Source organism: Balaenoptera ricei, chromosome 11, assembly GCF_028023285.1.
Source record: "Balaenoptera ricei isolate mBalRic1 chromosome 11, mBalRic1.hap2, whole genome shotgun sequence".
Classification (NCBI taxonomy): domain Eukaryota; kingdom Metazoa; phylum Chordata; class Mammalia; order Artiodactyla; family Balaenopteridae; genus Balaenoptera; species Balaenoptera ricei.
The window spans coordinates 80,955,050-80,977,080 of record NC_082649.1 but is presented as its reverse complement, the minus strand read 5'-3'; the positions used below and the strand labels follow the sequence as shown (position 1 = coordinate 80,977,080).

Below are 22,031 nucleotides of genomic sequence, written 5' to 3'. Positions count from 1 at the left end.
TCCACAACGGCTATGGGGGAGGTGAAGTTACATGCCTGTCTGGAAAACATGAAAGGCTCTAATAATCACTGGTTTTGGTTTGGTAAGCCATTTTGCATTATTCTTCTGTTTCTGAAGACCTACAAAGGGTATCAAGAATGTGGGTCACTTTGGTCCAGGCCATTATAATAACCTTGAAGTGTACGGTCAAGGGCGGGGCGGGGGGGTGGGTTACCTCTTGTCATTGGGAAATCTCCTGTAGTGGCATAATTTTCCCTGTGCAGACTGGATGTAAGAAATAAAAGGTACAACTTGCCAGTGAATGATCAACCTCCTGTCCGGCAACTACATATCATAAACCCTGACACTGCCTTGGGGAAGGGACCACTTAGTCAAGACTACCAGTAGGTGGCGTCCTGACAACGGTACTAACCCTCTCTTTTAGAAGTTATCAGAGACCTGCTTTTCCAGAGTGTATCTGCAATTAGTGGATTATCAACACTGGTAAAACTCTACACTTGGTTTTGGAAGACTCTACTTTTCTTGAAGTGCTCTGGCTTAGAGGCTTTTCTTTCATCTACACCTCAGGAACTTGGGGCCAAGATGAAGTCCACTGTTTCCTACTCCCTGGCTCTCTCTCCTGGCCATTATGTTTCCACCCTCATTCAAAATACCTTTTCTTTGAAGCTGCTCACCACCCAGCAATACCAACCCACGGTGCTCACTGCCCTCAGAACTGTAAGTTACCATGTCTCGTCCACTCCAGACCTGAGCAGCCGGCTCCGTCTTCCTCTCAACCCTACCGACTCTGAAATGGACAACGTGCACAGCGACAGCCTAGTTCCCTGGCCTTAACTCCAGCGCTCTTTTTCTCCACGCCACTTCCACCCACTGCCACGGGCTCACCCAGGACCCAGGGATCACAAGCACCTCTGAACAGCTCTGCTTTTGAAACTGAAACCTGGAGTGCCCCTCGGACTCTATGATCCTATTCCTATCCTGATCTATTCCTAAAAGTGCTGTGCCACCATCATAACTCTGGATCGGCCTTGTACATAGTCCTTCTTCATTACTGGCCATATCAAATTGAACATGGACTTTGCTCTGTAACTCTGAACAAATCACTTAACTGGTCTGATCACAGACAAGTTACCTGGAAGGACGGTCGTAAGACGTAACAAGAGGGAAATTGCAAATACAACATCACTAGGGGGCCAGCATGGACTTACATGGCAGCTTCCAGTTCTTCCTTGAAAATGCAGGCAAGGCCATCACTTAGCCACACTCATACTTTTTAATTCTTTGGCAATCTCCCTGCCCAGGTTCTTCTAACTTTTCATCTCAATACCGATTCCAGTTATCCTGGAGAAAGAAGCAGAAGAAAAAAAATACCTAAGTGGGTTGATGGGTTGATAATTAAGACAGAGTCAACTGTCTGAACTTCTAACTCAACCAACTCAACTTCATCCTTCTCTGCCTTCCCTGATCTAATTTTCTACTCTTTAGTACCGCTTCTCCTTCTCTCTTTACCACAATACTCTCTTCTCCAGGGTTTCGTCTTTGGCTGCCTTCTCTCTCTGGGCCATGGAGCATGGGCTTCAAGTTTGTGAAATCCTGGAAATGGAACATAAAATAAAATGTGGGGTGCCTGTGCCTCTGTCAGAGAGAACCTATGATTTCTTTCATGTGATTCTGAGAATCTATGGAAGGAAGGAAAAAAAGAAAAAAAGATTTAAGAACCACTGATCTGACAGACCTGAGTTCAAAGCCTGGCAATACCCCTAACTCATTGTGGGACCTTAGGCAAGACACCTACCTTTTTAGAAGTTCCTCATCAGTATGATTAGGATCAAACTACCAACTCTGTTCAGGGCTCTGTGAGAGAGAAGGCAGATAAAGTGCTTGGTACCGTATCTGGCACATTAGGCCTTCGACTTGATGAGTATTATTTTAACTAATAATAAGCCAGATAGCTACCTATTTTCCTAGGTGAACTCATCCACTCCCAGTGAAAGACAACCCTCCAATTCTATTTAGGCTCAAACCTCTCTCATAAGCTCCAGACTACACAAATAGCCACTGGGTACTACACTTGAATTTCCCATGGGCAACTCAAATTCATTATAGTATGTTTTCCCTTCTCTATCGCCATACCATGTATTTCATGTTAAGGCTCCTCAACCAGTTTGGCCAAGCTAGAAATCTCTAAAGTTATCTTAGACTCAATCTTCCCTTGAACGTTCAATGAGACCTCAAGTTCTATTGGTTCTACCTTTAAGAGATCTCTGGAATCCGTCCCCACTTTATCCACATGGTCACTGCCTTAGTTTGGAAACTTAATAGCTCTTACCTGGATCACTGCAACAGCTTTATGAATGATTTTTGTCCCAAGGTTCTCACCTGTCCATTCTGTCTTCCACATTTATTGGAGGGCCCTACGTGATGGGGATTTTAAGAAATTATTAAATTATAAGTGTTAGATTTTCCCCTTCCCCCGAAAACCTTCTCTTTGGCTGATGGTCTCACCCTCCCCTGGAAAAGATCCTCTGCCAGTGCCACCTTTGTTCCATGAGCTCCGATTATGGAAAGTGAAGATAACAGGTGCAAGAATCACAGCCTTACCAGGCGAAAGACTCGTTTCAGTCCCACTAGCAACAGGAGCAAGGGTTTCTTATGAGAAAGGGAGGACTGAGAGAGCAGAAAGTGGAGTACGAAAGGGGAGGACCTTAGGCTTGATGTAGGGGAGAGCTCTGTGATGACGACTTGGGGGTTGGGGGTAGGGGCTAAAGACAGAGTTTGAGGCCAGGGTGAAAATGCGAGAAAAAGGGACAGAGATTTAGGTGCTTCTTTGATTTGCCAGAGTCACCAGTAAAGATTTGAACGACTATTACTTCTGCATGTGCTGGGACGGGACCATGAAAACCTCTGGGCTCTGACAGTTACATCTGGTTAAACTGCATGTTCCTGGGGATGAAGGCCCCGTGACATTTAAGGTCCTTGACCATCTGGTGCCAACTTCTCCCACCCTGTCCGCCCCTCCCTTCCAGCAAGCTTCACCCGGAACTGTCCTCCAGTCTGCATTTCTTCACACCTGTGTCAGCCCAGCGTGCTCCCTCTGCCTAGAATGGCCTCACCCTGCCTTTCTGCTGGTCACTTCCCACAGGCTAGCATCCAAGACTGCCAGCCCCCATTCCGTGAACTGGGATAGCCTCCTGCTGTCCAGGTCCAGGTTATCTGCAAGAGAGCGGAAGTAAAAAGCGTAAAGGGATTGAGTGATTGAACCTTTTCCTTGAGTGAAGGTTAAGGAGGACATCCAAAGTGAAAGGAGTTATCCACAGGGAACTTATTAAGAATGAGTTTGAGCAGTCAGCTGATCTAAGGACTGAACGGAAGTCCAAGGGGCAGGGCAGTGGGGACTGAAGCCAGACTCACTCCTTCCTGTAATGTATATGCACCTTTGCTCCAGTACACAAATCCGTTGCTTCCTTCATTGTTTTAAGCAACAAAAATAATTTGTAATTGATAAGAGTGATTTGCAAATGGTAAAACCGGCCAAATTTCTAGAGATGAAAGATTATGCTGTGCCTAATATCAAAATGTACTGCCAGTGAGGGAGGTCTGTAAAAGCAAGGAAGAAACCAGACCAGCTCTGGATTAAAACTTACCTCTCTCCTCAGCATTCTGTAATAACTTAAATGGGAAAAGAATTTGAAAAACAACAGATACTTGTGTAACTGAATCACTTTGCTGTATACCTGAAACTAACACATTGTTAATTATACTCTAATATAAAATAAAATTTTTTTAAAACACACAAAAAACTTACCTCTAACGAAAACTGACCATATGCCATCAAACAGTACAAACAGAATGTATTTCTCAATCTATCAACTTCCCTTTGTTGACAAACCTACAGGGCAAGAATACAGTAGTGTTCACTGTTTACCCGGTTATTAATTTACCCAAGGCAAACCTTTGTGCCCAAGAACAGAAACATCCTAAGCCCTTAGAAGTTTTTAGGTGGCATGGAAGGGAGGCTGAGCTTCATAAGGGTGTCTGATGCTACAAATGAAGAAAAGTCAGACTAGATCGAAAAGGGTTTAGTATCACAACGAGGCAGAAACATGTAAAATATTCCATGCAGCCAACCTTGTTTATTGAGAAATCCTGGTTTTATTGCCCGTTAACATGTTTGCTCCACAAACTAATTTCTCATAAAGCAAAGCACAACTTTTTCTTATAAATAGTATAAATTATTTTATTTACAGAACTTGTTACAAAACAAATAGACTATATATTTCTTCTCTTTTAAATATCCAAAGTAATTTTCTATCCCTTGACATTTGTTCATGTTCTATACAGCAGCCAACACAAAGTCCAGCTGAGATGCTCTTGATTATGTGTACAAATGATCAACCTATTCACACATTTTAACACAGGAGATTGCTTTTATAACCAAGCTCAAAAACAGAAAACAAACAAAAAAAAAAACACAGCAAAATGCTTTCAAGGCCCTACATTCATTCACACTGACAGTATGTAGTGCTCATTTAAATGATCTGAAAATGTAAAAGGTTTTGCACAAAATGTAACAATGATTATTTTCTGCTAAACAATGAAACTTTTAACAATCATTTTCCAAAGCCCAACTTTTTCCCCAGCAGGACAGAATGGGAGATATTAAGAAATTCCTTGGCAACAGAACTCTCGCAGGAAGACAGCTGCCTTTATAAGTTACATTTTTCAAATTATACATTTTTTTCAATGTTCTCAGAGGTACTTTGTATTATATTTTTGGAATACAAAATATTTTAAATATTCTATCTTAAACTCTGCATTTCACCAGTGAATAACAAAACAGACACATTGTGTAAGTTGCTGGCTGACAAGAAGATTTGTAACCCTTGGTGCCACCGGACAATCCATCACCAGTTGAATTCCTGTGAACCAAAAGGTCTTAATTTTAAAATACCTTATAAAATTACCAGCATTTGGTGGTTTTCAACTCCTCCCCTAAAATTTTAGTAACAATATTTAGGTGGAAAAAGCAAACTCCAAAAGTTCAACTGAACATTCAAGTCTTTTTAAAGTATCTGTCTAAGCTTAAAACTAGGTTCAGGCACTTTCAGTTTTTTTTTGTTTTTTTTTTCCCCATTAGTTTTAATCACATCACATACTAACGCACATGTGCTCAGGGCGCACGCACACACACACACACGCGCGTGCACGCACGTGCACACACACACACTCTCTCACACATAAAACACTAACAAAAGAAAAGCAGTGTGTCACTTATTACATGTAGTCTATTGGGAAATCAGGCAACTAGGGAGAAGCAATGCCCACTTCATCTGTATGAATCCACTCCCGAGACACTGAAAGGGACAAAAGACTTTCACAGAACAGAGGCATCCCTTAAACCGTAAAGGAGGCAGGTTCTAGAACTATTGGCTTGGCAGTGAACCACTTCAAATTATAAAAAGGTATTTACTTTTATTAATTAATAAATAAATACTAGATGATCTCAATTGTACCAAAACAGGATATCCGAAAAAAAGACCTGTGCAAAAATACATATTTAAATATGTACAATTCATTTTTAACAAAATATGTCTTCTCAAATAGGGATACTTCCATATTTATAATAGAACAAGAAATTCCAAAATAAAGATACAAAAGTAGGTTTTGTATAATTCTTTGTTCATCATTGCAGCATTTTTTTTTTTTTTGTAGGTTAAGAAAACTGCAGGAGTTGTCATGAAATTCTATTGGAAAGAATATAAAAATTATCTTGGTTTTAAATTGATACCAAAGTCTGTCTAGAAACAACCCAACCACTGCAAATTTGGTTTTTGCAAGTTAATTTAATTCAAAAAAATACTTGTACTCCCGTGTTTTAAATGGTCTTAATTGTTCATCATAATAAAAAGTAGTTGTAGGAGAAAATACAATATTTGAACAACAGTCTAAAATTTAATAGCACTGTTTAGGTCTGTTTGTGGCAGGCAGAATCCAAAATGGCTAATTTCCTAACCCCGATGCTCTGTGTACTACCGGGAGACAATAATGAAATTTCAATTAAAACCTCAGTCTAAGAAATCAAATGATCAAGACTCGCTAATCTAAATATCTACATTATTCTGCATCAACCTGCTATCGTGGATCCTATTCACATCTTTCAGAACAACATGATCTGTCTATAAATTCCATCACTAAAAGCAACTTTATTTATAACCATCAAGTCCCCTTGGCTCTGAAAATAAATTCTACCCATACCCCATTGCACTTGTCACCAAGGAATCAACTAAGTACGTTCTGATTCCCTCTTACCTCCTTCTCTCCATCTCCTGGGATGAACAACCAGACTGACCTCTCCTAATGACACCAAACTGGCCCATCCGTGCTTTCTTCTTACAAGCTCTCTTACAGTATCATTTTTAAAACATTTACTGACTGATTGCATAATAGGTGAACAAGATACTGTTCTCCCCTTCCTTTAAAAAGAAAATCAATATTTTACATCAATTTATAGCTAAAGTATCTGAATAAAGTTTTTGTTACCTTACATAATAAGAATAGTTCTGTAGCAATTCACATTATTAGGCTGGTAACCAAGTATTTATTCATTCTACCTGTTGTTGACTTAAAATTCCCTGAAACTGAAGTTTGTAACCCAAGAATTGCAAGGAAAACGGATGCACTGACTGGCTCTGTCCCAGCCCCGCCCAGGGCCAGGATCAGAACCTTGGGAAATTTACCCTGTGTTCGGCAGCTTTGTGTGTTCTTCTAAGCAAAAGTGCCTGGCTCTCCTTTCAGGAGCTGTGGTGGTGGAATCATCTGTTAAAGGGCTCCAGCTCATCCCCTCAAATTCAATGACACCTTCTCAATCAATGACGTCTTAACCTATCAAGCTCTTCCTTTTGGGGTGGGGTACTAGAAACACTATCCTGGAGGGTCTCTGAAACTCTCCGTGAGATGGCAGGCGTAAATCCCCAGAAAGGAGGTGTGACTGGGAGACACTACGCATGCATCCCGTCATCGCCGCATGGGCAGGTGTTCACAGTCACCAACGCCCCTCCCTGGGTGCCTGCTCCCCATCCCAACTGCATCCACATAAACATGTGCAGTGGCAGGAAGGGGTGTGTAGATACACACAATATGGGGCGTGCTCCAAGCGGAAATTTACACTTAGTCCCAGGACAGTATCCAAAGAAGAGGTTGCGGGTAATGCACCGAGTGCCTTGGAAACATTTAAGTATATCAATGACTTGGTGAACGACAGAGTCTGCTGCATCCCAACTATTTCACGTTACAAAGGCAATTTTTAAAAACAGGAGACTGGGCAGGACAACCAACCTAATTGTATACTGTTTAACATGAAAACAAAGGTTAAAAAAAATTCAATCTCTTTGGAAATCTTGGAAAATTTTCCCCCATAGTGATTTCTGTCTACCTCCCCACCCACCAGAATTTGGCTTTCCATTATCAAAATTGTTTGCATTTGCATTTTCTTTGAAAAAAAAAAAAAATCACACAGAATTGCTTTTGTACCATGAAAAGTAAGCCTCTAAACTGGTGTATACTTGCTCTCTGGCCATCAATGGCTTTAAACCAGTTTGTACATTAGAAACTTCTGACGGCTTCTGATCCCAAATTACTTGCAAAAGGCTGGGCAAAAACACAGGCTCTTTTGTCACGGTGCCTCTCACTGACGTCCATATTCCATTCCCGGCACCTGCTATAAAAACCTAGCTGCAGACCCCCTTACTCCAAAGGGCTGCTTGGGGTGCAGCTCTGCTCGCCCCTGGGAGGTGTCTCCAGTTAAGGTGCCTGACTGCTGGAGAGGGACCTACAGGCGACAGGGTGAGGAAAGAACTAGGCAGGGAGAGGAGGGAGGGAGAAAAGTCTACAGTCACGCTCTTGCCAAGACACTCTCGCCAGCCAACCTCCTCCAAGAGTGGCTCCGTGAAATACTACAGGTTCAACAACGAGACAGGAACTTCTCACAGATTGTAGCAAGTAGTCCAGACCACTCTAACACTGTTAAAAGCAATTCGGTGGCTGGACTTGATCCAGTGTCCTTTACGAGTACTCACTGCTACAGACAAAGCTTCAGGGACATCCTCGTTAAAACAACAGCCCAGCAGATTTCTACCCTCGAGGCCCACAGGAGGTTGGGAAAACAGACTCAAAGGCATCGTGGAGTCCAGAGTGCTGAGTGGAGGTGTAACTTGTCGTCAAAAGTGTCCAGATTATTCCTCCCCGTGCTATTTTCAGCTGTCAGGGACGTGCCTTTGGCTTTCAAAAAAGAGGGGGTGGGGAGACAACGAAAGGTAAGTAAGTGGCTGTACACGGCCCCGCCCTGATTTCTAAACAAGGTATTCCCGAGGCCACTGCGTCTCCACCAACTGGGCGATGCCAGGAGCAGGCAGCTCTAGAATTTGGCTTTAGCTTTCAAAAGCCTTCTGTGCCCTGGGGCACAATCCTTCTAAAAGACTGGCTTCTAGAAAACTGTCCAGAAGAGACACAGACTGGATTTCTAGCTTAGAGAAAAGGCTCACATGTTTGCCTTTTGGTTCTATTTACTGATGCTGTTTCCTTGAAGGTATTCCAGGTTGTCAACTGAGACGTGAACAAGGTCAAATGGGCCACCACACAGGTGTGAAAACTCACACCCAAGGCCGTGCTGAGGCGGGGAGAGGGGACTCCGGCCTTCACAGTCCCACAGTGAGCTATTTTTAGGTCCTCGGTGGCAGAGCCCACGAATCAACTCGGGGGCTGGGCTCGCACCCAGCCCCATCTCCTAGGCTCCCCAGTAGGTCGCACTGATTCCGCTGTTGAGGGGATTCCAACCAGTTCAGTTATCTCTGCTTTAAAATCAGCTCCACGGAGAACAGCGAGCTCAGGTCCCTACTGGTCTAAGAAGCAGCCTTCTTTACAGCATTTTGGAGTCATGGGTCCCTTTGATAGTCTGAAGAAAGCTACAGGATCCCTCTTGCAGATAAATGATCACAGACGTAAAAATACGCAACATCTTGGGGGTTCATCCATCCTCTGATCTGTAGCCATGGGCCCCCCTAGAATTTGTGCAGCATAACAGAAAGTATGCCACTGCAGAGGAAATCTTTCTCAAATACAAACTTAACATGAAACTGCTTTTAAGAACCCAAACTTGCGCTGTTTGTCCTAGTGGGACACAGTCCCCCCCTAGACGGTGGAAATCAGAGGTGGCAAACTGGCAGCTCATGAGCCAAACTTCGCTGGCAAATGTGTGGGCTTCACCAGATCAAAACAAAACGAAAGACTACAGAGCTTTAGAAAATGGTCAAATTTCTCACGCAAGTCCAGATCAGCAGTTTCTCTTTGAAATTGGTAACAAGCTTCTGGGAGCAGCTGCTCTGTGTAGACGAGACTCCCACTCCCCCATTCCCCACAGACACTGTCACTCTCTGCTGCACCCACCCGGCCTCTTCCTCGCCTTCTGGCACTGGTGGGCAGTAAGGTCCGCAGCGGCGTCTGCGTGAAGACGGCGTGCTCAGTGACACTGGCGTGGGCATCCCGAGGCAGTGGGACATCCCTCCCGGGATTCATGTGAATCAGGAAACTACACCCAGAAGGGAGTTATTAAGGGATGGATTCTTACAGTGTTTGCACTGTGTTTTTATGCTTATCATTAAACTAGAAGGAATAACTACAAATCAAGAAGGTTTCACTTGTCCAGGAACCCCTGTTCAAAGAGACCCAAACAACACACGAATAGCCCATATGTATTTGTGGCTCAGAGAGAAGAATTGAAGCAGCTGCTACCTAAATTTGTGCATAATTATTTTCCCCATACCTTTGGCACTGAGTATTAATTCACACAGATATTGAAGGGAAACTTCTATCACATGAAGAAACTTCTTGGTATTTTCTGGAAAAGTTCTAGCCTGGCATTTAAGTTCAGTTTTGAAGATGAGGAAGGAAAAAAACAAAACAAAACAAAAAAGAGGCTCACATTTTAAAGTAGGGCTCTGGGGGTGACACCGCTGAAATTCCTGCTTGTAAGCAAGGGCAGGAGGTATCCTGCTGAATGAAATAACAAGATGAGAGAGGACCTGGACAGAAGAGAAAGGGAGCTGGAGGAAGCGGCCACAGAAGGGAAGGCCAGGAGGAAACAGCAGCAGGGGAAGAGTGGGGAAAAGACAAGACACCGCCTGAGAAAGCCACGGTCAGTAAGGAATCCGAAGGCCAGACAGCCCTTCTCTACAAGTGGGTCACGTTCAGATTTCTTTTCAATCTGTTAACTTAAACAAGATTTTAGTCTTCTGCTCTGCCCATAGTAAATGCTGTTTTCCTGCCTCCTTGGAAAACAGGGAGGAGAAAAAATAGGCAGAGAATTAACAAGAAAATTAAAATTCTGAAATTCTTTGATGGGAAAAATATTAAACGGTCTCTTTCAAATTTAAATCATCCCTTTCTACATCAGTCTGATTTTAGCCCAGCTTTCTTCAGAAAAACACACCGAAGGACCGCTCTCCGGGAAACACGGCCCGCCGGCCTCCGGGAGGGGTCTGCCGTCACGCACGACGGTGTCCGCAGCACTGGCCGCCGAAACGCACTTGTCGCGGCCCCCTCACCCAGGAGCGCCCTCCGGGTCATCACAGAGTCAGGCAGAGAGGAGCCTGTTTGGCCTCCATCCGGCCACCAACCCTCCCTTCTCTTAAAAGGCCCCGCAAAGCTGGACACTGGCTTTTAGGCAAACCCACCAACCCGACCACACAGGTCTCCAAGCTGACGGAAGATCTCACGGGAGGGGCCACGGGCCTCCCCATGGGGCTCCCAGGCCCTGTCCTACCTGATGCAGGAGGGAGCTGTTTGCCAGTCCTGGCGGCCCCGGGCTGGGGCCCGCGTGCTTCACGTGGACGTTGTTCACGGCTGGCAGTTTAGCCACCTTGGTGGGCCTGCCGCTGCTGCTGTTGATGCCGCTCGAGCCAGGCGAGCACTTTCTTTTCTTGCCTAGGAGCTTGTCCAGAGGAGTGTGTGGGTGGGAGCAGGCGCCGTGAGAGCTGACGGGCAGCTCGCCGGCCTGGTGCACGAAGGGGCCGAGGGAGAGTGTGGAGTCGCCGCTGTTCACCATCACGCTCATCCTCTTGATGGACTCGCCGGGGCTCCCGCCGGGGACGCCCCGCCCGGGCTGCTCGTGCCGGCCGCTCACCGAGTTCGCTCTGCCGGCCACACAGTTGAGGCCGACGCCGTGGGGAGAGGCTACCGCCGCGGGGTGGGGAGGCCCAGGGTGAGCCACACAGTTTTTCCTAAAAGACTCCATGGAATGAGAAGAAGAGGAAGAGGAGGAGGAAGAGGAGGAGGAGGAGGAGGAGGAAGAGGAGGAGGAGGAGGAGGAGAGGGGCGGGACTAACAGCGGGGAAGTGTTTTTGCGTTTCTTTCCTGAGCCACTGCTGCCGGCACTGCTACTCGCGTGGTGACAGTTAGTGCTGTTACCAGAAGACTCCTTGGGCCTTAAAGACTTGCTAGATTTCAACTTCTGAGGTTTCCTGGCCATGGGGGAGGAGGGCACGGAGGACAGGCCGGAGGGCGTGGAGGGGGAGGACGAGGAGGAGGACAGCTGTCGGGACTGCATACTGCACACGGGATCCACGGCCCCGGAGGCGGCGGGCTGTGCGTTCAGCGTGGTTCCATGAGCTGGTACCGACTTGCTACTGGGGGAGATGCAGGAGGACGACAGCGGGACAGGGGAGGGAGACACGGTGGCTGCTGCCAGGTGGCTGACCCCACAGTGTGCTGTGGGCACAGAGTTCATCCGGTGAGGAACACGTGTGGAGACGGGCGACGCGGCACCGGGCACTGGCGGGATCTTCCTGCGGAACAGAAGAGGGGCCTGAGCAACATCCACCACTGCCCTTCGTGGCAACTTTCAGGACACTCCCTTCACCTCTGGCACTCAACACACCCCTTGGTCACAGGGATCGCGCTGAGATGCTGGGCCACACAGAGGGTCACTTTTCCCCTTCAGATTCTTAATGCCTTCCTGCGCTCTGAGAACAACGGCCTGTAAGGCCGTGTGCCTCACCGGTGCTGCGGCCGTAGGTACGTATCCCGCACCCTCCCGTCCGGCACCCCGAACTCCATGATCCTGGCCACTGATCTTCCTTCAGTTCCGAGACCAGGCCGTGAAGCGAGACCCTGTGTATCTTCCGCCTACAGCACTCTCACCCCAACTTCTGCTTACCCTTCTGTTTCAGCCCACCATCACTTTCTTAGGAAAACTGTCCTGACCGTCCTGACTCGCTTCGCTCCCGCACTGCCCCCTGTTCCTAGACTTTGGAAGAGTCTGGTAGTTTTAATGTGGGACTGATGATCACTGTCTAGCATCTCTGCAGACGGAGCAATCCACAGCTGATTTACCACTGTCCATCCAGCACGGTGCCTGGCACACAGAAGGCGCTTCAAACGCTGAGAGAACTCATGAACGAACGAGGGAAAAGGAAGGGCACAACTAGTTACTAACAGCTAGGTCCCAGCTACTGGCCTCAATGCCTGTACAAGGGAACAAAGCCCCCAAATCTCAGGGGGACTTCTGGTCACGGTGCACTAACACTGTGTTCTGTTTACAATATTTGGGTAAAGTATGTATTCAAACACTCAAACCAGGGAGGACCCCCCCCCACCCCGGCTTTTATTTTAGCTCCGATTTTTAAAATGTGATGGCGCCAAAATCTCAGAAACCCCTATGGCATAATAAACCCTGAGGTGGCAAAACAGCAAACGGCCTGACTGGAAGCCAAGTGCCAAGACTGCCCGGCTCCCGGACTCCACGGGCAGCTCTGGCTGATCCGGGCGCCACACCAGCGGGGGCCGGGCTCCTCATCCTTCAAGTGAGAGCGCTGGCCTAGACTGCTGCCCAAGGGCTTTCCACATGCGTTTTGAGAAGGACTATAGCTATTAACAAACGGAATTAACAACTGCAAGTGTGCGCACCAGCCTTAAAACTCCCACTCAAGAGTGTGGCTCTGGCCCTAAGTCAGTGCTTCCCAACTGCGGCTGCACGTCAGAATCACCTGTGGAGTTCAGGCCACACCCAGACGGGCCGCATCAGAATCTCGGGGTGGGGTCCAGGCGTCAGTATGTTCTAAACCTCTCCAGGAGATTCCAGCGTGAAGCCAAGGCTGAGAAGCCGGGCTCTATCCCCGTGCTACTCACGAAGGATAAGCACTGACATTACCTGAGAGGCTTACTAGAGATGCTGAGTCCCTGGGCCTCACCCCAGACCTCCTTCATCGTGCTGTGTATCTCAACAAGATCCCCAGGGCAACTGGCACCTGTGAGAAGCTCTGCTCGAAACGCAGCACAGGGGCTCCGGCTCCCTGGGCGCACTGGCTTCTCATGGCCACCAGGTGGCTTAGGAAGACGGGCCTAAGGGCCAGGCTGCTACAACCAAATCCTGTGAAAAGGAAAGGCTTCCTTCCATAGGGGCAAGGATGTGGACCTCTCTGGATGACATGACTGGTTTCTCTTAAAAAAGCTCTTTTAAGTCATTTCTTACCTTCTGCATAAAGAAGAGACAAAAAAAGAAGAGGTAGTCATATTGACCTGTGTTTGCACACATGAACTCAGAGACACGAGCAACGGATAAAACTGCTTCTGTCTGTGAGGAGTGGGTAGAAAACAGGAGTATGGGGGCCAGGGGGACTAAAACTTTTCACTGTATGCCTCTTTATATTCATGTTTCTTTTTTTAGCCAAGTGACTTTATTATCAATCTAAAAAATTAAATTAGAAAAAGGAAAACCCAAACCACAAAACCTTTTGATCACCACCCCAGCCCCTCCGTAGGGGAAGTGCAATAGTGGTCCCCAGTCACAGCACGCAAGCAGCGGACAGAACTCACAGGAGCTTGCAAACGGCCTTTTGGGTCGTGGCCATGCTCCAGAGGAAGAGCTGGTCTACTTTCACTGCTGCCCAGAGACTCCACACACTGAAGATAACTGACTTCAACTGCCAGGCTGAAATTGCACCTCCACTTATCCCGAAGTTAACCACAGTAACTAAAGGGTAAGGGGCCGAGGAGAGTGCTGCCGGGGCTCTCTGCAGAAGGGAGGACTTCCGGCTGAGCCAGCCGGATGGGACCCGGCCGACTTCAAGACTTTCCTTGAGTGCCTCAAAGATGCCACCTGGAGAACAGTTCTCTGCTGGGTGAGAAGCGCCGGCGCCCCCACTCCTGTGCCGGCAGCACTGGCCTCCTCAAGCACCGGGCCCCGCACCTCTCTGCAAGCCCCTACCCGCCCCAGGCCGTGTGCCAGCTCATCACTGAGTGGTCCGTCTGTCTCTGCCGAATTGACTTTTTCAAAACCAAAGGTCATGTCAAGAGAAAGAACGGTTTCCTCCTCACTGGGCGCAAGTGACGGATGAGGCGGTGAGCCTCTGTCAGAACAGAGGGACACAGACAGTGGAGTCAGCTTCAGGATCCTGCTTCTTCAGAAGCTCACAGCACACAGAAGAAAACCTCTCCAACACAAGCCATTAGGAACTGAAACTCTCGCAACCCAAACCACTGGCCATAAGCCACTTACCAATATAATGGGGATAAAAATTCTGAGGACCCTTCTAAACCCTTAGGAGTACATTAAACCCATAGTTCTGTGAGCTCAGTGAGCTCTCCAGGTCCCACCAGGTAAGAAGCTGAGATTTCATGCATTTTAAAGTTTTCTGATATGAGGCCACCCCCCAAAGAATCCCAACAAACCACTGCCCAAGTCTGTCTCTGGTTCAGAACACTGTTCCTTGCTAAAGGTTCTTATCTAGTAAGAACCAGGAAGAAACATGAAACAAAGCAGAGTAACACTGCTCTGGGGCTGGGCTTCACCGTGAACAAGTGCACGTCCTATTAACGACCATGGGGATGGTTCTCTGGATTTTGGACTACCCGAGGTCTCTGACAGCTTCCTCTGACTGTATCAGGCAAGCAAAGCAGAGAGGCAAAAATAGATGTACTCGCAGAACCCACTCAGGGAGGCACTAGTAACTGACGCCCAAATGGAGGGTTTGGGATGACTATTATCGGACAGCCCCCTTTAGCAAAGCTCAGTGCTTCCCGAAGTAGGTTCCACCAAACACTAGTCCCCAGGATGCTCCCCTAAAAGAGGTTCCCAGGTCAAAAGAGCCTGGGAGACAGTCCGCATTATACACGATATCCTCTGCTTTGAGAGTTACAACGGACCGTGCCCATTAAAGGCTTTGAGAAGTCCTGCAGTGACAAAAACTATTTTACTTCAGGAAAGGCTGAGCTAATAAACCTTTCGGGCCACGGAACTGTTCTTCCACTTAACATCACGTTGGGGAAACGGCATGCTTGAGGCCACACGAGATGATCGTCTTGCTTTCAACTGTAAACCAGAGCGAATGGCTCCTTTCCCTAACACCCTCGGCAGCTCCTCAGGGCCCTCAATCAATTTCAGCGTCATCTGACCTCTCGGATCTCCTCTTGTTCCAGGAGCTTTCTTGCTCTTTCTCAAACAAGCCACGTTCTTTTCTGACTCAAGACCTTCGCACACACGGTTCTCCTTGCCTGGAACCCACTCCTCCCCGCCAGCCCCACGGCTGCTCTTTCTCATCCATTCGTCTCAGCTCAAGGGACCCTTAAGACAGGCTCTCCATGAATCCCTCCGTCCTGTTATTTTCCCATCTCAGCTCTTAGGTGGGTCCAAACCCTGGCTCCACCTCTAACGTTCTGTGTGACCTTGCTTCTCAGTTTCAATATCTGTAAAACAGGAATAATCCAGGCCACCTGACATAGCAAGATGTGAAAATTGTATTTGCTAATAAGGTGCCTGGCCTACAGTAGTCTCAGTAAGTGCTACACGTTATTAGCGTTTCTGTTATCTCCCTTATGACAAGCTATGATCTCTATGTTCTGTTGACTGGCTTTCGCATTTCTCCCCGACCTAGAAGGTGAGCTCCGTCCATCTGGGAGTCCCTCGGCCTGAAACCCCAGCACCGAGAACAAGACACATTTGCTCCAAGAGTGAGTGTATGAATGATGAGGGCCCTTCCTCCAAGGCTGGTCAAAGGCCACGTGTTCATCTCAGGGACCATTACCTTCATTAAATCAGCTCCATAAGAAACAAAGAGGATGCAGCCCTGATGTGCCACCCGCCCCCAGAGGTGGTGGGACGGGCACTCACTTCCACAGCTGCGCGTTCAGATGCTTCTCCACCATGAGGTTGAGGGCGCAGCGAAGCCGATTCCACCTGGAGTCAAACACGTAATAGCCTCTTCCAATCTGCCGGCTCCCGAATGTGCAAAACTGCAAGAGAGAGAGCACACGCTCAGACTCGCTAACTCCAAGGGCGTGCGGCCCGGGAAGGAGCGGCGAGGACAGACGGTGCTTACTGAGGACCGAGGGCTGTGAAGCACGAGTGTGACAATGCCTAGCCCTGAGTGTCATGGAAGAGAACGGGAAGAGCAGGAGATGCACCCGACCGAGTGCATGCTGCCTCGGGGCGCCCTGCTCTGAGCTGCACTCGCACCTTGACCTCGCCCCGCATGGACCGGAGGGCATGCCCGGGTCCCCGGCGCGCCCCCCTGCAGTGCCCTGTCCCTGCGGCGTGGGGAGGGTTGGCGCGGGGGCGGATGTGGAACTTACAGATGCTGGCTGAGGATGATGACCTGAATAATGACAGTCCAGTTTTTCAACAGACTCTTCTTTGTCATCGCCTTCTCCCTCCTCACTGGATAACCGAGAAGCTGGCTCAGTGGCAGGCAGGGGAGGGTGTGGAGATTCATGGACTGGAGGCGGGTCAATGGGGGCACTCCCACCTTGCTGAGCAGGACAGCCTGGAGGCCTTGGTAAGTAGAAAGTGCAGCACTGATCAGATCACATCACATGTCTGGGAATCAGCCGCCTTAACTCAGATACAACAATGTATCCAAAACCATCCGGGGAGGTCTGGGCTCCACCACTAGCACTAGGGACACAGATGCTGATCCAGGGGGCCTGGGAGTGAAGGGTCCTCTCTCCCGAACCGCGCGATGTCAAATGCAGCTATCTGCCCGATCTAACCAAAGTAACTTATAACCACTTCTCTATTCCATAGCCACCTGGTCCGCCTCCTATTCTCCCCAAAGAAGGCGAAATACATGTGGAATTTAAGAGAATTCTTTCTTTGATTCCTGTTCAAATTTCACCTGGAACTGGGTTACTAAGGCAATCAATGAGGTAATTGGTAATATGCTCTAAAATAACCTAAGAGGGACAGGAGGTGATAAAAGAAGGTAGCTTTACCATTTTATGTGGGTAATCTAGAGTATGTAACTCAAGGACAGCAGTGTGCTTTTCCAACACACATAAAGGCCTGGTGTTTCTAGGCTTAAGCCTATTTTTTAATAGATGGAAAAACTTTAATGAAATTGGCCAAAGAAAGGACTTGCTAAGGAATCGACAGCCTGGGCCTGGCCACATCCTCAGGCACCTCCTCTGATCACTCCTCCAACCATGTTGTTCGGAAACCAGGGGGCCCATGTGGGGACAGGCTCACGTGCACACTCAGGTTTCCAAGAGGGAGGCACTTCCATCCCTCATGTGACCATTTCAAGAATCAAGACACGTGAGGGTAAAAGGTTAATCAAGCAACAGCACCCAAGGGTTGGCACATTCCTAAGCAGAAGCCCTCGGCCCAAACTCAAAACCCTCGTTCTCTATGCCTTTCTTTTTCCCTTCTTTCTGGAAAGTGGGTACCAAGTCCTTTACTTCAACTTGGTTAAATATACAAGCACGCACACACATATATTCAGCCCACCATCACTGTCTCCAAGGGATGTGTCTAAGTTCTGACCTGCTGCTCACTACACAGCTCAAATGACTAATACACACTCGGGCCAGAGTCCCAAATGAATGAATGAAAAAACATGTTGTAAATGCTGTAAAGACTCAGGCTGAATGCCTATCCCCAGCAAGAATCCCAACTGCTGTGTTTTGCAAGAAGCAAGACAAATGAATGGGAAATGGCTGCCAAAGCCATGTGAAACGTTCCCATCACTAACTTGCGGGCAGGATCCGGGCTGCAGCCCTAACTCAACAGGGTCAGGAGACACCAAACGCTGAGCAGGGGCAGAACAGATAATTCTAGCTTTACTCTGCTGCTTGCATTTGGCCACAAACAGCCCTGGTTGAAACTCAGTGATGAACGTTTTTTTTTCTTAAAGTAAAACCCCATTAGAAAAACATCTCTTCTCGTAGCGAGCCTGACGTCTGTCCTCGACATCAAGATACACCGGGGCTCTACAGTCTGCACGTCTGTTCTCTGAAAGAGGGAGAGAGAGCTGGAGGACGTGGCTTACCTTGGAAGACTAGGGGTGTGAGGTTTAGGTTTACTAGCTACGAAAGGCTTTGATTCGGAAGGAATCACTCCGTGAGAGTTTTGGTGTGGCTCCTGTGAAGTTCTAGGAGGAGTGGGATGCGGGTCCCTGAGAGGCTGCGTTGGTTGCTGAGAGTCCGGATGGCGAATCGATTCCTTTTCCCTGGTTTTGTTTTTGTGCTCGGCTAACAACACATCGAATCGTTTTCTTCTACCCTGGACAGCCCTCCGCTGGGTTAAGGAATGTGTCTGCAGACCAAAAACAACAACAACAAAAACAAACAACCAGAAATGGAGGAATCTCAGTAATAATCTTTTCTGCCATACATCAAAAAATACCAATGCCAATAAAAAAGCAATTTGAACCATTAGCTTAATCAAAGGCTGCTCAGTATCTGATAGGCTAAAAATCTTAAGAGTATGATTTTTTTTTCCTAATAGTTAGAAGCAGATATTCCAGGCTCCAAATGTATAAGAACCTGGTGATGTTATTTCCACCAGAAGAAAGAAGAAATGTTAACTGTGCCACCAGGTATGTAACTGGGGGGCAAACAGTAGATACAAACAGGTAACAGGTCCTCGTGTTTTGTGCCACAGGAACAATTCATTGATCAGAGCTGTTACCAACTCCGCTACAGAAGTCCCCTTTGGGCCATTCAGAGTTTTGAATGTTAACAGGGAAGAAGCACTTATTCCATAAAATACGTATCACAAAGTCTTCTTTCACTAACTGCCAGAGAGTAAAAATTAAACACAACTGTTTCTTTATTCCTGTGGCAATGCTACACAGAGAGAGAAGGGCTCACAGCATCCTGGAGACAGGCCGAGGGAGACCTGGGGTGATTAAAGAGTAAGAGGCCAAAAGAAGACAGGCTGTGCACAGGGAACGACGCAAACCAGCATGAGTCCCTATCGAAAGACACTCACTATGGAAATCAAGAAAATGGGATAGCATTTTTGGATCCAGAGACAATGTCTAACCTCAGAATTTAAAGATGGTCACATTCTTTTTTTTTTTTATTGGAGTATAACTGCTTTACAGTGTTGTGTTAGTTTCCGCTGTACAATGAAGTGAATCAGCTATATGTATACCTAGATCCCCTCCCTCTTGGACCTCCCCAAAACGGTCACATTGTTGAGAAATTTGAAATTACTCTTGAGAAGAAGAATGGTCAAGTAAACCTGACCACTCCATACTGCTTAGGGCCTCCGTCTGTAAAGAAAAAAATGCAAGGAGCCACTAACCACAGCAGCCCCAAATCACACCTCCCAAATATGAGTTCATCTACATAAATCCTTCCCTCTTCTATGTTACAACAATACTACAAATGATACTTTCTGTGTGTTCATTATACACACATTATACAAATGTATTGCTCTAAAGGCTTACATGTTCGCTACAATTTAAGGGATTTTAAGGGGAGTTAGGCTTCTAATTCCCTTTTGCGGTTCAATAACATAACCTACGTCCATACCACATATACTGCAAACTATGTTCGCCCAAAATCTAACCTGGCACAGATCGTTAGAAAAATATGTTGAGCTTCTTTTTAAGATTTTACTTGGTTTTCTTTAATATGTAATATATCCACAAGAAAGTAACCCTAAGTGAAGACAAGGACCTTTGTTTTGTTCAGTGCTGTACCAACACCTAGTACGGCACCTGACACGCCATAAATGCTTCAAACAAAAACCAGATAAAAATAATGGCCCCCCAATACATGTTGAATGAACAAACGAATATACGTCACTGGGGGTCCACCTGCCTGTCTCTCCAGACAGATGATACAGAAGCCTCTCCTCACCTTTGCATGTCCCCTGGTGCCTAGCGTGGGAAGACCAAGTGAAGAAAGTAGGCAGAGACGATCAGTGCTTTCCCAGCTTGGTTTGAAGAGTACATAGCATTTGCCCTGAGCTCTGAAGAATCTTTCAGCCACAACCCTGATGCCCTCCTCGCCATCAGAACTCTGTGGGGGGCTGCCCAAGGCGCACAGGATAAAGAGTAGCTGCACGGAGGCCCGGGGCGCTGCACGCTCTAACACCCCTGCTCCCTGCTCCTCTGGCACCAGGTGCCGCCTCCTCCTCCTGCTCAGCCTCCTGGCTGCCCTTCAGACCCTAAGCTGTTTGTCCTGCCCCGTCCCAGAGCCTTCACACAAAGGTTGTCTCCTCTGCCTCTCCCACCCCTTTCTGCCCAGACAAATCATATGGATTTCAGCCCAGTATTCCTACAGCAAAGGAGCCTGCCCTGACTCCGTTCCCCTAGTGAAGGCTGTCATTACACAGGCCTCTCTTTTTTATTACCCATCAGTGGTAACTTTTACAGTTACTTGAGTCATTACCAAGTTAATCTTCATCTCTTCCATTAGACCGTAAGCCCCAAAAGGGTAGGAGCCACGCCTTGATTTTGTTCAAGCCTGTATCCTCTGAGGCCCAGAAGGAGGTCTGTGCCCGCAGATGTGTGCAGTAAATGCTTCTACCCTGAGAGGAGCCCAAATCTACTTGCATGGAAGGCACAGAGGACACAGAACACTGGACAGGTGAGGAAGTGAGGAGGGGACAGTGAGGGTGGCAGGCAGACGACAGAGTGACAGGAGTGGGCAGCAGCAGATGCCCTGACAGCAAAGAGAACGGACAACGTCCTCAGTCTAAGACAGGAGCGATCTGGGCAGCAGCGTGGGGGACATTCAGCTGGGTCTTTGACATGCAAGACCCACCGCTTGCATGTCAAGCGTTCCAGTGTGTTTATTAGCCCACCCACCGCTGAATGGATTCGGGCCGCAGCGGAGGCAAGGAGAGGGAGAAGCACTGACAAACAGGACACGGAAAGAAAGTAAGGGTGTTCTGTGCAAGGGCAGGCCAGCCACAATGCCGCACGTTCTGCCGGCTCCATGCCGAACTCATGGCATGCCTGGATGAGGATGCATACTAACGCAAAGACAGGCTTAGCACCCTGCTACAGATGGTGATGACACCCTTAACAGGACACGTGGAGAGCGTACACGACTTGAAAAGGAAGATGGGGGAAAATGCGGGATCGACACAAAGCCAACGAAGGTTCAGGAAAAAGGCTGGTCAACTTCCTTGCAGATTCGGAGTTGATAAAGCTTCTGGTTCACCAGCATGCCTCACAGATGATTAGAAAAGAGCACCCCGGGTTAAGCAAGCATCCTTCATTGACCACAGGTATCACAATACTGAGAAATCTATGTTTCTGAGAGCCAGGTAGGCAGGAAGAGAGCAGAGAGCGGTTGGCAGTGTGACATGGCGTGGAGCAGGGCTGAGGCACACACTCACAAGTTCCCTCGGGGGCAGCGGAACAGGACATGATTCTACAGAGCTCAACTGGCTACTGTCAAACAACACACCACTCGATGTGTCCAGTTAATATTATATAAAACAAAGCAATCTGTCCTGAGGAGTTTTTAACCTAGAGATTCAACGGTGCAATTGGAGTGGGGATGACCATCTACCTCTGAAATAAAATGCAAAATTCAGAATATATATGTGTATATATGTTTTCCTCTGGGAAGAGAATCCATAATTCTTTAAAAATTAGGTATTTAAAGGTGCTTTTGACCAACCTAGTTCCTCACAAGATTCAGTACCATTGTTGCAAGATAAAATCCACAGGCTAAAATTAAATTAGAAATTTAAATTAAAATAAGAACTACCGAGAAATAACGTTTCCCGTTTCTGAAGA

At 47.4% G+C, this 22,031-nt stretch overlaps 1 protein-coding gene across 13 annotated transcripts in view; it reads right to left on the bottom strand.

Moving 5' to 3' along the window:
- Positions 1 to 22,031, bottom strand: part of ATXN7 (ataxin 7) — a 140,742-nt gene that overhangs the window by 7,552 nt on the left and 111,159 nt on the right. For 8 of the 13 annotated variants that reach the window (XM_059940112.1, XM_059940117.1, XM_059940111.1 and 5 more), the window contains 8 exons: positions 18,315 to 18,580; positions 16,621 to 16,819; positions 16,160 to 16,281; positions 10,817 to 11,837; positions 3,806 to 3,889; positions 3,071 to 3,213; positions 1,510 to 2,414; positions 1,209 to 1,341 (listed from right to left, as the gene is read on the bottom strand). In XM_059940112.1, coding sequence (XP_059796095.1) covers positions 3,130 to 3,213; positions 3,806 to 3,889; positions 10,817 to 11,837; positions 16,160 to 16,281; positions 16,621 to 16,819; positions 18,315 to 18,580 — 1,776 coding nt within the window. In that variant the 3' untranslated portion in view covers positions 1,209 to 1,341; positions 1,510 to 2,414; positions 3,071 to 3,129. The other 5 variants (XM_059940115.1, XM_059940113.1, XM_059940114.1 and 2 more) reach the window with 5 other exon arrangements.